The 18,017-nt window shown below is 39.5% G+C and overlaps 1 protein-coding gene across 1 annotated transcript in view; it reads left to right on the top strand.

Annotated features, from left to right (window-relative positions):
* ADAMTS13 (ADAM metallopeptidase with thrombospondin type 1 motif 13) overlaps window positions 1-18,017 on the top strand; it is a 1,149,238-nt gene that overhangs the window by 820,044 nt on the left and 311,177 nt on the right. The window contains exon 24 of the mRNA XM_044058222.1: window positions 8,603-8,729. Within this exon, the coding sequence (XP_043914157.1) occupies window positions 8,603-8,729 (127 nt within the window). The remainder of the gene's footprint in view (window positions 1-8,602; window positions 8,730-18,017) is intronic.

The raw sequence follows: 18,017 nt of genomic DNA, 5'->3' as shown, positions 1-18,017 counted from the left end.
TGTTATATATGAAAAGTACTGTAAAAATGTAGGTAAAATTATATTTTAGTTTTTTTTTTTTTTTTTGCATAATATGCAGTATTGATGTAAAGGCTAATGTCATAGGTCATAAATGCCCCTGATTTCGCAGAATGCCACAGATTTTACCTCATATTTTTCACCTGTCTCTCATAAAATTTTTGTTTTCCCCCAAATCATAGGGGATTATTGTCACTAAATAAACATAGATATTACAGTTTAAGCTGTATTATTTTTGAGAAAGACATATTAATGCAAAACGTGTTATTATGTAAACAAGTGCAATATTTTGAAAATGTACCTTCTTTTAGGACCTTATTTTTGGGCTTATGTCCCTGATTCTAGAGGTAAGAAACTAAGAACCTGGATGTGAATACATTATATATTATTGTTGTAAAGACTTTTTGATGAACAGCATTGATGTTTGCACCTTTTTAATGACATTTACTGTTCAAAAGATATATGTATTAGTTTAGCTTATGCTTTCAACTATTTTCTCAGAACATGTTAAGGACTATCAGGATGTAGGTAGGCTGTTACAGGTGTTGCATTCCACAGATTACAGCTGTGAATGAGTTAATCATAACTACATGGATAAAGGCTTATTATATACTTCTAGTAAACATGTGTTACTCTCATCTGAAATCTGTAGCAATCATAGGACTTTCAAGGCAACTGAGTCATGTGACCATTTACATCTTACCAGTACCAACTCTAGACAGTACTCCTCTGTCAAGAGTACCAGGCCAGTCTAGCCTGTGGTGAGCTTATGAATAGCCATGCAATTATCTATGTCTCATTTGAAGGTGATACTATATTACACCACTTAATATACATAGGAAGTCTGTTGCTAAGTTGCGGGAGGAGCTGCATGATGAATCTGTTGCTCCACCATGTTTTATTTACCTTCTGGTGAAGATTTAAACCCATGGTTGTGGCATTAATGGGATTATTTGATTTGTGAAGATACAAGAGGTCTAGGACCAGTGGGTCTCTAATGGCAAAGACGTTAAGCCATAGATCACCGTTCAGGAATTTGTAAGATACAAATTAAAGGAGCAGTGCCTCCAGTCTTTTCTGGTAGCCCTGAGTTTTTAATCCTGTGATCTTCTTAGTTAGGAATCTCTGGGATCTTTCCAGATGCTTGATATGTCTAGTGAGAGGGCATTGTACTTAATAATTGACCTAATCATATGGATATCAAGATACAAGCAGTCAAAATATTTTTAGTCCCTTTGATTTTATACACAGGTCAGGCATATTTTTTATGAACCAGAGAATATGTTGGAGTTAGCAGTTAGTAAAGAGTTGAAGGATTTTATATGGGGCGGGATGGCAAAAGTCAAGTGGAATAATCTGATCCTTCCAATAGAATAAGGTGTTTGGGATTACCTGATTTGAAGGGGTATTTCAGAGCTACACAGTTAACGCTCCTATATATAGCACAAGCAGAAAGCTGTAATTCAAAGTGGAAAGGGAGGATGATGAAATAGAGGGCAAGCTCAAGAAACAAGGAGAGACCAGGATTTCTGATGCAGATCCTTAAGGAGAATAACAATAACCATACAGAGTATTATATTCATAAAGTAGCAGAAAGTATAAGAATTGAGCCAACACAGAAATAGAAAAAGGAGATTCTGCAGATAGGGGTGACTGCAATTAGGGATACAGTCGATAGACAACAAGTAGCAAACAAAGAACCAAGGTATTGGAAGCAACTAATTAGAGAGGGAAAGGTAATAGAATGTGAAGTGGCCAAGAATGTATTTGGACTACAGGCTACAGACTGCCTTCCTTATTGATATCAGAGTATAGGCAAAGAGAAAGAAAGAGAGGAATCCCAAATTAAAGACCAACATTGGTATAGTTTTTAGAAGAATCTAGAACAAATGCTGCTGTTAAAAAGGAAAATTAGTAGAGCATATAAAGTACTGCATGCAAACTATAAGAATCAATCAGAGGAGGTTAGAAAGGATTGGGAAGAGAGACTGGATAAGCAATTCACAAAGAAATAATGGGGATATATGTATGACTCCCAAATATGCAACAAAGTCTAGAAGATTAAGGATGTTAGCTTGGAAGTGCTTACATAGGTATTTTTAAAACACAAGTAGGCTCCAAAAAATTTTCCTCAGGTAGATAGCAAATGTTGGAGATGTGATGGGCAAGAAAGAAATAATTGTGAACATATTATTTGGGAATATAGTGAGTTGACAGACTTCAAAAAATCCTCGCAGACTACTCTATCAAAAATACTGGTTGAGCAAATTCATATAACTAAGGAAATTATTTTTTGAGCTATGATGCAGAATTAGAATTGCCTAGACATAGTAAGGCCTTGCTGAGTTTAATTATGGTGACTGCCAAAAAAAAAAAACAATTGCTAGAAAATTGAGCTCAAAGTCTAAACCAACTGTACTAGAAATAGCGAACATAGTAAATGAGATAAAACAACTAGAAATTGGATCTTTAGAAAAGGGTAGAAGCAAATTACATAGAAAAAATGGGAACTGTGGGAACAATACATGCAGAATATTGTTTTGGAGGAGGAATGAAGCTTTAAATAAGCCAGGATTTGAATGAACTATGTAATGTTTGACTGACAATAACTGGATAGATTATAAATTATGTATACTGTCTGCAACTAAAGATATGTTAATATGGTTTGTTCTCATTTATATAAACGTATGGTTGCCTATGCCAAAAAAGTGATAATCTAATAACGATATTTCTTGTTTAAAAAAATAATTGACCTAATCAATGCTGAGTATAAGGAGACAATGGCCTCTTTAGATTTGGCAATTATTTGTATCTAGTAGAAGAACATTATGTCCACCCATATTACATGATGATCAAAGGAGAGGGAATTTATCAACCCACGTTCCTAGATCTCTAATGGCATTCTCATTGTGGAGTGTAGTATAATCTATGAATTCTGCTTTGTGGGGGGATTGTCTACCAAAAGTGATAATATTACACTGTTTTTTGCTTAATTAGGGCCCACATTTATTGCACAAGGTACTAACAAGTGTAAGTTCTTGCTGACAGTTTTGAGCATGGGTGGATTGATAATGACTCCCAGTTTGCAGTCATCTGCAAACTTAGCCAAAGGCCTTGGTTCTTGGTCTGGACATTGAAGGAATACATGGTGATCAGAACAGGTCCCAGCACTGGTCACCTTCATACTGTCTGATGGGGCACCTGCACTATATGAAAGTGGGTAAGTTTAGAGTTGAGTATCAGTCCATGAAAGAGGCACTGGGCATGACTTGGTGAAAAGTTAAAACTCCTAGAATATGAAACTACTGTAGAGTGCAGAACAAGGACTCATGGAAATAAGGTGGTATAGCCAGGGCACTTATCAAGGAACTTGCCTTAGGGGTGCAGAAGGGTGGGGTTCTTAAGTGCTGGTGGAGATGCTAAAGGAGTTCTGGCACTGAATTGGTACTGGGGATCAGCATAGCATGGTGCCAGTGGTGGAACAGCAGTAAAGGGAGGTTCCAAAGAGTCTTTTGCCAAGAGAGATACTTTATTAAAGGCTGTCTCTAACCTTTCTCTTTTTCTCAGTACCTTTCCCTGCACTCATCTGCACATCACCTCATCTCATTAGCACAGGCTGACCTTGTCATTGCTTCCCCCTCCCTTCTCTACCCCTTGTTGATCTTCTTTCTTGGGTGAACCTGACTCCTTCATTCTGCTGACCACCATTTTAACAGGTCATTGTTTATTACCATACCTCAGCTTCTTACTCACTCTCTTCTGGCTGAGAAATGCCATGGCCTCCTCTAAAGAATAGCTTTATACTCTCCTCCTCTGCCTGTAAAACACCACAGATGCTGGATATATTAGTTTTGCTATCACACCTGCAAGATAGATTAATCATAGGTCCTCTGCAAATTCTCAGTACTTTTCTTTTCATGCTCAGACAAGAAATATTTCCTGCACCTCACTTTGTGGCTCTTTTATTTCAATGTCCCATCTTAGAAATCCTATTGCAGTTTTGTAACTTTACAATTTCATCATTAAATAGTTGGGTCTCTGTTGCTGAACTAACATCTCTGTCTTTCTATCTCACTGTGTGTTTGTGTGTGTATTTATTTCTTGGTCTCTCTTTCTATCTCTCTGCTTTCCACCCATTCAGAAAAAACAGTCAAGCAGAATTTACGTCTTGATGACCTAGTCTGTCCACTGTAGCCCTCAGCTCTGTCGTTTCTGTGGCTTGTTGTAGTAGCCTTGGCTGCATATCAACTTCATTTCTCACATCAGCACTTTTCTGTTGCAAGGTCACCATTTCCCTGAACACCCTATCAGGGCCTTTCTTGAGATCTGCAAAAATGCCATTGATGGAAGCAAGTATTCTTAAGATGTGACTGGTTCTGTTTCTTGAATTTTCCTTCCATTTCTGCACATTTTTTATTCTACCACTCATTTCATCTTTAATGGGCTGACCAACACCCTCTTTGTAGGCACTTTATTGCTCTCTGCAAGAAACAATAAATAAATTAATTAAGATAAATAAATAAATTCTTGGATATAATATCTATATGCCACACTGTAAAAGTAGCCAACTCCAAATCTATCTCTAGACAAGTGACAAGTGGAGTACCTCAGGGTTCAGTCCTGGGACCGCTCTTGTTTGGCATCTACTTCTCTGAAGTACAGGCCAACACTAAGGGACTCTGGCTAAAAACTTTGCAGATGACTGCAAACTGGGAGCCATTATTGAATCCTCAAATTATGTGTCTACTCTACAAAAGGGCCTTACCGAAACAGATGCTTGGTGCCAGAGCCATGGGTTCAAGCTCAATGCCAAGAAATGTATAGTTTTCCCCTTTGGGAAAAAACATGTACCCGTGAATTACCATATAGGTGACAGTACACTAAACACTGAAAGTGTGATAAGAGACTTAGGGACACAGGTGGACAGTGGTCTCACCTTCGATAACCACATCGCCACAACAGTCAGGAAATTCTTCTATGTGGCACACCTCATCACTAAGGGCTTTTCATCCAGAAAAAAGGAGGTCATTGTCCCACTGTACTCATCCCTCATTAGACCCATTATAGAATACAACACCCCATTTGGTATGTACCTCTCAAGACATCTGCAACAACTGGAAAGGCCGCAGAAATACCTCACTAAAAGAATCACAGGCCTAAAGCAGATGCCCTACGCTGACCGCCTTAAAAAACTCCAGCTATACTCTGTCACATATCATCTACTCAGAGGTGATCTCTGCTTAACATACAAGGCCATGTCAAACCCAGACCTGTTGGACATGCTACACTTAAAGAAATCCCAATCCCTCAGAGCCACACGCTCCAGGGATCTAAACCTTGTCATCACAATAAACAAAACATGCTGGAGGGATAGGTTCCTGACCCAGAGACTCCCCAGACTCTGGAATACATGTCAAGCAGAGTGCCTCTTTGGCCCTCTTCAAAAGGAACCTTGACAATTGGATTTGAGAAAGGAAATTCACTCCGGGGATCACGTCAGTCACCCTGCTAGACAGGGGTCCAGGGAAGTCAATAGTGTGTGAAGAAATAGCCAGGGAATTGTTATGACTAGGCTTGTATAGGCCCTAAGGCTGATAGCCTAGTACCAACCTATGAACCTATGAACCTATATATGCAGAACTTTTTTGAAATATACTTCTAGTATTAGTACTTCTGTATACTGTAAGTTTTACTATTGTAGACATACTTCTTGTTTATCATATGAAATTAAATTGTAAATGTCATTTACTGGAGCCTTTCAGCCATGCAACTGCTGAAAATGGGCCTTGCCCAGTCAAACTTTCCAGGTAAACAAATATATACATATGGCTGTGGTTTATGGGCTTTTAGAGTGATCATGATTTCATGGGTATTGTGTAGAGCCATGAAAAGCATGTAGCTCAAACTGAGGTAATATGTATTAGGATTATGCACTAATGTATGGGATTCATGTATGTCTTCAAATTGTATATGTGTAAAGTACAAAGCTGAAACACTCCCTAAATTTGGAGAGATGGTGAGTAAGTCTTTGACTTGGGTATTTTTTCACAGATATAGTTCTAAAAGATTTGTTATTCCAAAAGCTCATTCACCTGTCCTATCATTCACTTCAATGTACACTTGCCACTCCATTTTCAAAGCTGTTTACACTGGTATTTCTGCAAGCCTAAGTCAGTAAGTATGCCTGAGTGTTCAAGCATCTTGATATTTACTCAGGACTCTCTTTCCATCTTTCTCCTTTCGTTGATATCTCCCTCAGAGATTCTAACTTATTTAGCATATTCTTTATACTCTTTAGTATTTTCCTTATAACAGGATTATGATCAAGTCTCTGCCCATAACCAGCTAATGTTCAAGACATGGATGTCAAATAATTCACCCAGAAAGCAGAGTGAGGTGAAGCTCAGCAGGTAAAGCTTGGCATCCATGTTGAGATCGCATAATAAGAGTTATGATCAGTGAGACACAATCATAATTCCTCCTAGTGCATGGAGCTTTATCTGCTCCATGTAGTATTACTAGTTACAGGGCGAAAAGTGTAGGATTATTAAGGGTTTCAAAGCTCTAAAAGCCATAAAACATGTAGGCATGCCAAACAGACAGTGGGCAAAAATTAAGTGTCCCGCTGGAGAACTAACAGTTTTAAAAATTATTAGACACTTCAGTATGCCACACTTTTTTATTTAAAAAAATGTTAAAAAGTGTGGCAGATTAAAGTATCTAACAAATTTTACAAGTACTTTAGGTTCTGCTATTGTCTGTGGTCAATGATGTTGGCTGCTTTTAGCCTCTAGTGCCAGTCAGTGCTCATAGGTGCTTACAAAAAGCTTGTTAAGCACCTCTTTGATGACAGGATGCTACTTAATAAGTCTGTCCTTTTCCCAGTTTTGGAGCATAATCACAGCACTTCATGCACTGCATTTACATTATGATTCATTTCCTACTAAACACTCCAGCTCCCTCTTAGCTTGTACCTCTGCTCATATTTTATTGACTCCAGTTTCAGGCTCTTATCCTTATTAGGACTTTAAAAGAAATCAGTGTACCAGTGGCATATTGCTTCATCATCCTCACCACCTCCATTTCCCACCCCTAACAAGTGATTCCTGCTACAATGCTCCTCCATGCTGTCAATTCCATCTTGATTTTCCTTTTGAAGTACAGGCTTATATGGCTTGTAACACAGCTATTCATTGTAAATTTAAATAGTTTTAGAAGACCCTTGATGGACATCGTTGCTGAAAGCCTTTTAAATCCTACCACTTAAAAACAGGCCAAAGACAGGTATGGCCCTCTGTAAATGTATTCTAGTGCATCATGTCTTGCTTCATGCAAAGCCTCTCACCTTCCCTGTCTTGGAGGAATGTTCCTATTTTCAGGCCTGGTTTACCTCTGTAGAGGATATCCCTATTTTTGGAGTTATATCTCAATTTTCAGGCTTGATTTACCCCTTCACACAATTTTCTGAATCCCCCCATATCTCGTGTAATTTTTTAAGCTGTCTAGTACACAGAAAATCAGAGAACATGAGCAACATGTTAATGGCAACGATAGTCTAAAGAAAGAGGACACACATCTTACATCTCCTTTTTTCTGATGACCTTGTGTGGTAGTATTTTGCAATACAGTTTGTTAAAGTCTACAGATTTTACACTGTCTCTTTGATAATGTGCTTATATTTTTCAATCATTTTTTGTCACTGTCTGTTTTTTAAACACTTGCTTCTTAGTAGTGTTCCACATTTCTCCTGGTAGCAGGAAGAGTTATGCAATATTTGGTATTAAAATTTATGCTAATTAGATTTCCAGATTTTTAGCTGGATGCTCCCGTTTTTCAGGGGCCTTTGTTCCTATTTTCAATGTCTGCAGATTGAAAAGCATGACTCACGCAAGTAATAAAGGTTGCCAAAGAAAGTGATCAATACTGCATACGGTGTCCAATGTATTATAATTATGAGCATGTTACAGTATTGTCTCTGGCACAGCCACCTGAGGTTTGCTTCCAGTAGAGGCCATTGGCATAAGTTCTGCATGTTCTTTATTAAACTACAGACCTTTTTTACCTGCATTTAATGCCAACTGATCGTTTTTAATTTTTTTATTTTTTTTTTAAGTTTCACTGACCCAGCCAAATTTACTTTTTCATACATTTCTCTCTTGATTCACATAGGCAGCATATCCTCCCAAGTATCTAGCACTGACCATTATACATTGCCCACACACTGACCAACTTATATAACATAGTTTTACAATATGCGTGTTTAGGATCTACTAGAATGTAACAATATATTGACTCTTCTTCCATGCTTTTTGTTACATCACACACTGTAATATCCATTCAGTGGCCTTCACTTTTTCATATCAATTTGACCTTTCAATATTTAATTTATAAAGAGTTTTCACAGTGTCATTTTAATGAATCAATCTATCAAGTAGTAATTGAATTAAGCTCAGTCACTATGCATTTGCCTTATTTACTGTTTTTTTTTAAGGAACCTGTTTATTCACATTAGGTAGATAATATTAATAAATGTGTTGTATCCAAAATGTTTCTGCTGTAAGGAAGAGCTATTTTTATTTTGCAGGCACAAGAGGACAGTAATACTGACAGTGGAACAGTTCCTTCTCTGCAGACCAGATTAGGTGTCATCAGTAAGCATGTCTATGTGTGGAGCCCTATGATCAGTAAATGCTCAGTTACCTGTGGTGGAGGTGAGATACTATTAGAATATAATTTAGTTTATTAATATTTCTTAGCTTGGTTTGCATTTTTAAGATTTAACTGATATCATTGGTCTAATTGCCCTTTCTGTAAAGATCTTCTTCTGTTTGTGAAGATTTAGAAGCAAGTTGAGACCATTTGGAAGCTGTTTAAAGGAATTATTATGAAACGTTGCATGTGATATTCTTTGAAATACTGAATAACGAAGCCAAGAGACAAAATATATTAAATGTACAATCCCGAATCCAGTCACTTTGAATCTCTTAAAAGCAAAATACTCCAAAGCACACTAAAGACAAACCATATAAAATAATTTCACTGAAAGTGGACAGCCACTCTATATTAAATGTTAGTTTTCACAGGAGCTGTGTTGCATTGCAGTCTGACCTCCAGTAATTACATCCTCACTCTTTTGATAAAAATCAAGTTAGAGACTTAAGTGCAAACCAGTGCTCATTATAAAGAGGTATAAACATAAGACAACATTCAGCACAAATGCATAACTTCACTGTCTTCTTCAGCAAATACAAACCATCTCCTTCGTGCAGGTGCTCAGGGTGCAAACCCACTTGCGTGCCAGAAAAACTGTCCTCACATCCTCCCTATATTGATTTGCCCCCACTACATCTTCCCTGTATTAACTTGTCCCCACTACATCTTCCCTGCATTGACTTGTCCCCACTACATCTTCCCTGCATTAAATTGTCTCCTTACATCTTCCTTGTATTAACTTGTCCCTGTTTAATCAGATCATTGCCTCAAACACTGTGGCTGTATTTCTTTTAGACAAATTTAACAGTCTGTAGAACCTCCACTTACCAGCCATCACTGGACTTAAAATGTTTCAAAACTATGGTTGGATGAGTAAGGAACTTCTCTCCCTACTGTCTACTACACCTGGAAAGAAAGTTTTAGTCCATCCCTCACAAAAAGCATCACAAGCCTAAGAAATGCATTCAAAAAAGTCACATGGTGACACAAAATTACTGACTTCCACAATAAACAAGCTTTCCCTTTCACAAACCACTTATTTTCTGGGGATAAGTCAGATAATCATAGAGAAGAACCTCAAGTTTGCAAACCAAGCACCTCATCCTAGTTCAAATAGCCCAGCCACCCCTGCACAGTTGTATCATAAACTTTCCAATAACCCGAGCCCACAAACCCTGAACACACCACTGTTGTGCCTCACTATCTAGCTTTCCTAACTACATACCTACATTTTACTTCAGGCTCATTTCTGATAAGGCTGTAGACAAAATCAAACTGACAAAATTGCTATACATAATCCACGTAACTCAGAGATCATCAATAATACATTACTATTACTGAAAAATATGCATGCTGATTGGAGAGACCAGTGCTAATTCAGCATTACATATGGAAAGGACTTTGGTAGCCACTAGCTACAATGATATTTCTGACATAGGTACCAAAGTGATACTTATTCGCAGCATAGCTGCCAGACAGTGGCCTTAGATGATGTAGTACATTTCCTGTTATAAACATTATTTATGAAACACCGAGTTAAAAAAAATAATAATACAGTTATTAAAAATTAAAGCATGCTGCTAAATATTCTTTGGTCAGCAAGAGAAGAAATGTGCAAGCATTCACGTATTCACAAAAAAGACTTCATGGCATGAAAAGCCAGGAATGACAATTCCATGCAGACACTTACACATGCACACACACACACACACACACACACACACACACACACACACACACACACACACACACACACACACACACACACACACACACTCTTAACTTTCTTTAAAAAGCCAGCAGAGACTGCTGTGTACTGTGTAAATGTAGGCATATACATGATTAATGGATTCAAGAAATAATGCAAAGACAGGCAGAATATCTGGCTATAAAAACGTAATATTTATTCCAAAGCACAGCTTATGAGGAAGATCAAGAATTTTCTAACATGATCCCATGGAAGTAAAACAAAAACAACCTTTCTGTAGTATAAAGACATTAGGTATAGTATAAGGTACATATGGTATGATACAGTTTTAACAAATCAGAATCTTACAACTCCTCATGCTGTTCACATGAAAAGTACATGTGCGTGAACATATCATTATTTTTCTAAATAAGTAGAGCTGCATCCAGTCACATCTTGGGCTCTGTTTACCAGCTTATAGTGAACCTTTGTTCTTGAAAAAACTGCATAGGTTCATAGGTAGGTACAAGCTATTGGCACTGGGGCCTATATAGGCCTAGCCAAAATGGTTCCCTGGCTTTCACCACCCAAGAAAATGATTTTCCTGTGCCCCTGACAAGCAGTGCCACAGAAGTAATCCCCGGGGTGAATTTTCTATTTCCCATCCAGTCATCAAGATTTTTCTTAAAGAGGGCCAACGAGGACTTTGCTTGACATGAATGGGTAGTTTGTTCCAGAGTATGGGAAGTCCCTGGGACAGGAATCTATCCCTCCAGCATGTTCTGTTTATTGTGGTGACAAGGTTTAGGTCTCTGGAGCATGTGGTTCAGAGAGATTGGGATTTCTTTAAGTGTAGCATGTCCAACAGCTCTGGTTTTGAATTGCTTTGTATGTTAGGCAGTGATTGCCTCTGAGTTGGCGATATGCGATGGAGTAGAGCTGGAGTTTTTTTGAGACGGTCTGCGTATGGCATCTGTTTGAGGCTGGTAATCCTCTTAGTGAGGTATTTCTGTGGCCTTTCCACTTGTTGTAGGTGTCTTGTGAGATACATGCCAAACAGGGTATTGTACTCTATAATGGGTCTGATGAGGGATGAGTAGAGAGGAACAATGACCTCCTTTTTTCTAGAGGAGAACCCTTTTCTGATGAGGTGTGCCACGTAGAAGGATTTCCTGACTATTGTGGCACTGTGGTTATCAAAGGAGAGACTACTGTCCAGCTGTGTCCCGAGGTCTCTTATCATACTTTGAGTGTTTAGTGAGCTCCTGCCTATGTGGTAGTTCATGGGTACCGAGTTTTTCCCAAAGGGGATGACAATGCACTTCTTGGCATTGAGCTTGAGGCCATGACTTTGACACCAAGCATCTGTCTCTGTGAGGCCCTTTTGTAGAATGTCTACATCATTAGGTGATTCTATTATGGCTCCCAGTTTGCAGTCATCTGCGAACGTTGTTAGCCAAAGACCTTCTATGTTGGCCTGCACGTCAGAGAAGTAGATGCTGAACAGGAGAGGACCCAAGAGCGAACCCTGTGGTACTCCACTCGTCACTGGTCTGAAGTCGGACTTGGAGTCGGCTACTTTTACTGTGTGGGTTCTGTCAGTGAGCTAGTTGGCCACCTATCTTGTGACATAGGGATTTATGCCAAGTTTAGTGAGTTTATCTATAATTCCAGAGTGGGGTATGGTATCGAAAGCCTTGGCGAGGTCAAGATAGGCTGTGTGCACTACCTTGCCCTCATCTATGGCTCTAGTGACTGCTTCAAAGAAGTCAATCAGGTTTAGTAGACATGATCTACCTTTTACAAACCCAAACTAATTGGGTTCCAGGGTTTGGAGGTTACCTATGTCTTTGTTTATAAGCTCCAAGATGATACATTCCATGGTCTTGCAGACCAGGCTTGTCAGGCTAATGGGGCAGTAGTTTCCAGGTGGCACCCCTTTGTGGAGTGGGATAACGGTCGCTGTGCACCATTCTGTAGGCACATAGCCTGAGGTGAGGTTATGCTTGAACATGGTACTTAGGTGGGGTGCCAGTTCGTTCTGTAGTTCGTGCAGTACGCAGCCTGGGATGTTGTCTGGTCCCATGGATGCTGTGTTCTTGGCTTTGGAGAGTGCTGTCTTTACTTGTTCATCCATGATTACAGGGGCTTTGCATTCTTCCAGTATTAAGATGGGCCCTTTGGAGGATGAGAGGGGGTAAAGTTAACACTGAACCTATCTGCCAGGATGTTGGCAATATTGGTTGGTTCTGTATATTTAGTGCCATTGTGCTGTAGCTCAGAGCAGATCTGAGTGTTGCCATTGAGATTCTTGACATAGCTGTAGAATGCTTTGTGGTTGTCTTTGGAATCAGTGGTGATTTTATGAGGGATCTCAGCTTCTTGCTGAGGCTGACCAGGAAGTTCCTCCAATCTTGGGATTTTACTCTTTTCTGCAACAGCTTCTTCCTTCTGTTGTAGAGTTTTTTTATGGCAGGGGACCACCAGATTGGTTTCCTTTTTTTTGGAGGATAGTGTCTTGGTTCTGTTGGGAATAGCACAATCCATGCACTCGTGTATTTGCTTGTACAGTGCATTTGTGTAAGATTCAGCAGTTGTACCTCTATTTTCCATCTGCATGGGTGTCGTGAAGTTTGCCACTTCTGTCTTAAGAAGCATGAAGTTGGCTATGGAGTAGTTTTTGATGGTGGTTTCCTTAATGGGGGGTGGGTGGAATTTGGATGTCTAGAGTGAATATCTTGTGGTCAGATCTGACCAGCGAGGAGTTGGCCTCTGGCGTGGAACACTGGTTACCCATATTGGTAATGACCAGGTCCAGGTCTCCCTGGTGGAGATGTGGACAAATTGATCCAATGTGTTGGAATTTATGAATTTCAGAAAACATTGAGCGAATGAGTTGGTGCATGAGTAGTTTTCCCATTTGATGGTGGGGCAGTTGAAATCACCTGTAGTTAAGGTATTGGGTTGTACCTTAATATTTTCCAGTATCTTAAGTAATGAAGACTGTGAATCCTAGGTATGGTGGGGGATCTGTAACAAGCTACAACCTGGATTGCAGTCTTGCCCAGTGCTATTTGCACTTGGATAATTTTGGATGCATTATGTTGAGCAACTAGCCTGGAGGTGTGGATATCCTTAATGAATATGGACATGCCTACACCTTTAGTGTTTCGGTCCAGGTTAGGTGGCTGAAAGGTGTGGTATAAATTATAGCCTGGTAATGCAGGGTGCTCTCTGGAGCCTTGAACCAGGTCTCTGTCACTGCACAGAGTTTGATGTTCTCCATTTTAAGGAGTGCCTTGAGTGAGTGGATTTTGAGGTTTAGATTTCTAGCATTGAGTAGCATTACCCTCAGAGTTTGCTTGCTTTTACCTGTTACAGTGATGAATTTAGCATTTGAACCCTGCCTAAAAAAGGCACTATAGGGGTGGCAAGAGCCTTAGCCAGTATCCGGAATCCCAGGGACGACAGGTGCAGGCCATCTCTGGCAAAGCATCATGGTCTGTCGACCATGTCGTTCCAGGCAGACCGATACTGGATCCCCTTAGAATTACACCAGAAGCTTAGCCAATTGTTGAAGTAAATCATTTTGTCCTTGTACTGTGGTATCATTCTGGGCAATGGCTGGATGCTACTCAGGACTAGGGTCATACCTGCCTGGGCTACAAGATCTGAGAGCTCTAACATGTCTCTTTTCATGTAGTCCAGAGAGGTATGTCTCAGGTCATTCACACCAACATGGACAATGGCAGAGTCATATTTGTACTTGTTGTGGCATGACCTGAGTGTGTGCATTATGTGGTGGATCCTGGCACCCGACAGGCAGCTGACAGTAACTTTCTCCTTGTTTAGCCTGGTAAGTGGGACATCAGTGTGCCTGACTATAGAGTCACCTATGACTAGTGTGTTGGGTACGTTGTTTTGCCTTATGGGCTGAGGTTGAGTGGCATACTGATTTTGTGGGCTATGTGTCATTTGGGTAATGTTGGGGGGAGGTGGTTGTCTGCGTTTCAGCTTGGGAGGTCTCTATTGCTTGGGCAGATTTTTATTGAGAGCCTCTGTGAATGTGGGTGTGTGTTTTGTGTTTCTATGTGTGGGTTTTGGTAGTGTGGGTTTTGAAGGACTATGTGTTGAGTGTGGTGTGGTGCAGGTGTTAACCTTCTCCTCTTGACTGTCTAGTCCAGTCTTGGCTGGAGAGAGCTTTGCTTCCAGTTTGGCTATATAAGTGCATCTCTCACAGGTTGTAGTGTTGGGTGGTAGGAGGAGGGGGTTGTCAGTGTACATGAGGCAATTGCTACATTGCCCCAAGATGCCAAGAGCTGACCCATGGACATGCTTGGATAGGTGCTTATTAATTTAAGTACTAAGAACTGTTTTTCTCTTGACAAGTGAGGAAAGTCGAGTGCTGTAGTAATTTGTAGTTCATTTAGTGCTTACAATGTGTTCTGAGCATGTGCTGAGCACAAGGAAACAGTTAAGCTGTGTTATGGCATAGGGCACTCTGATATCATTATGTTGCTTTTCCAGTATTATCTCAAAATACTTCACGTATCTATTTACTCCCTTAGTTTGATTTAGTAACACAGTTATAGAATTTATGAATTTGTTTTTAAAAAAAACAAGAAACATATGCTGACTGCTTTGCTACCTGTTACAGTAACAGAAAAATAATATAACATTCCATTTCAGGCTGCAGTTAGAGTATCTGACATACATCTCTAAGCATTCAGAATTATTACAGAGAATAAAAAGAACATATATTCACTGTAATATTTTTCCCATTACAACTTCATGAATTGAAAAGGCAGGAATATTCAAAGAAATGGTGCCCCCCCCCCCGACACACACACACACACACACACACACACACACACACACGCACACACACACACACACACACACACACACACACACACACACACACACACACACACACACACACACACACACACACACACACACACACACACACACAGACACACACACATTCTTAAGTTTCTTAAAAAATACAGCCAGCAGAGACTGCTATGTAATGCACAAATGTAGACACATGCATGCTTAATGCATTCACAGTACATAATTTAGACATCCCTGCAAGAGAGAAACCCCAGTGAAGCATTAAAATCTATTTAGAGAATGACATGACATTATTTCAAAAAGATAATTTTTCCTTACTCTCACTACAGAAGAGCAATAACTCATGTTTGGCTGGGGTGAAAGCAGGATTTAACCATGGCTAGCTTTGTTTGACAACGTGGTCTTCACCATCATGATCAAACCACACCAGTCATGGGTAAATCCTGCATTACCCACTACTGAACTGAGTTGTTGCTAAACTGTAAACTTAACAGTTCAGTCCTAATCCACTCTAGCACATTTTACTCTGTCCACCTCTGCACCATCCCTTACATATGGAAAATGGACATCATATGACCTATCCCAAAAACGTCACCCTCCAACTCCTAGCAGACGTAAACTCCATGTCTAATCCATCAGCTCTAGACAAGATAGTCAAACTTACTGTCTCATAATTATCTATGGTATAATCCTATTTATTATTATCTCATTAGAGATAATATATTATTATCGACCATAGGCTGGGTAAGGCTGTAACCAAATGGGATAGGTTAATTTGAGCACAAAAAGGGAAACTGGCTAGGCTTAAAATACCCCACAAGGGCAGCTAGCCTAGTACTTACATATGAACCTATAAACTTGCAATTATCTCCAAAACATTCACTTAATTCCAGATGACAGTATAGATTTTGAATGAGAAAGGAGTACTGTAACAGTTATTTGGCCTGTCACTTATAAGGAAAGATGAAGCTTTCTTACTGGAAGGTTTTTCACTGATTCCACTATGGCCATTCCTCATCTCATCCTTGGCACAGGCTAGCTTTAGAACAGGTGTTATAAATTTACTATCTGACTTCCTGGACAATAGGCACTTTTGCTTGAAAAACTGGATCCACATCTTCTCTTATTAAAGGCACTCTCAAAGGAAGTATGCTTATCTCAATCTTCTTCCTTCTCAATATTGACCTCATTTCTGCTGCTATCCTCATCATCAAAATAATACTCTGCATTGATGAATGGTTATTTACAGAGCAGCCCACATACACACTCCCCTCACTGTTAATAATGCTACTAGAATAAGCTTTACCTAGTCCCAATTTTTGGCATCCCAAACAAGAATAATGCTAAAACAGTGTTTTGGGGTCCAGCTTCGGACTAAAATAAATCACCAAGGAATGCTCAGTCTCCAACCCTTTAGGGAACACTTGATTAACTCTTCACTTTATAAATTCCCAAGCCTATGGAGAAACCCACCAATTTCCTTCATGGAGTACATCAAGCAGACTGAATCTAACATAAGTATATTTCTTTTTGGCATGGCAAATCTCATGCTAGCTTATCCCAGATATCAAAATTTTCAGAGGAAAAAGAATCCTCCTTGTCTAACTTAAATAAGGCCACCACACTCATTGTCATTCTCCAGAAGAAAAAAGAGGTTTGGACTGCAGTACACTGTCCTTCTTACCATGTGGAGGTTTAGTCATAACATCATTTACAGTAATAGAAACTTTTATTAGTATAGTAAAATATACAAGATTTTTAAGTATGTTATAACATTAATTGAATAAATAAATATTATGAATAAGTTCTACTTTCACCAGCTTGAAAAGGTGTCATATACTTACCCCAATGGAAACAGAGAATAATGCAACATGCTAAACTGCCTCCCTAGTGGTGTGAAAGGACAGAGCTGTGACTACAGCCCAGGTGACCCAGGTTCAAATAGCATTCCTGGCACATGATACACACTGGAAGGATGGTTATACCAACAGTGAAACTGAGGGGTAGGACACAGCCACTCCAGGCAGCCTGTTCACTGACAAAATCTTTGTCAGAGGTAGAGATGGAATCACAAGGGTGGGGTAAAAGCAGGGAAGAAGTGGGTGTTGCCACCCAAGCTAGAGACTGTTACTCTTGATGGACGTGTGCAAAGGAAACACAACACAAACTCATTACTGGAATGCCAGTGAGAGACGCAGACACCCAAATGTCTGCCTAGATGTTGGATCCTTCAGATGGTTCTCACTCTTGGGAACCTGAGGGAAGATTCACTACCCTTAGAGAATGAATAAGCTCAAGGGGATTTCATGGTCAAGATGGGGCAGGCGGAAACATAAGATTAGAACATGTCAAGCTAATTATAAAATGCTGAATTTGAAACATGAGTACTAAAGTTAATATTGCATTCCTCCTTTGAGAGCTTTAAACATTTTCAAACACAGGCAAATATAAAATGCACTTGACTGCCACTCTACCGTTAAAAATTTCAAAACAGCTCATTGCTGAATTTAAAATATCTCAATACTAGGTTTTACTGTAGTACTATTCCCCTTCAGAAATGGAGTTTTGATCATACTGTGTTTGAAGTGGCAACATTTTTGCTTTATCTGTAGAGGTGTATTTGATATGATATTTCTGTTATAGATTTGATAGATACTCAGTAAAAATATATTTCACACATGTATTGCACTCTTCCCCCTGTAAGCAAAACTCACATACCTTCCCCCTAATGCTAAATGCTTCA

This window comes from Protopterus annectens, chromosome 16.part0 (genome assembly GCF_019279795.1).
Source record: "Protopterus annectens isolate FY-2018-M chromosome 16.part0, PAN1.0, whole genome shotgun sequence".
NCBI classification, from domain to species: Eukaryota; Metazoa; Chordata; order Ceratodontiformes; family Protopteridae; genus Protopterus; species Protopterus annectens.
The sequence above is the reverse complement of the archived record's forward strand: the minus strand, read 5'-3'. Positions and strand labels throughout refer to the sequence as shown.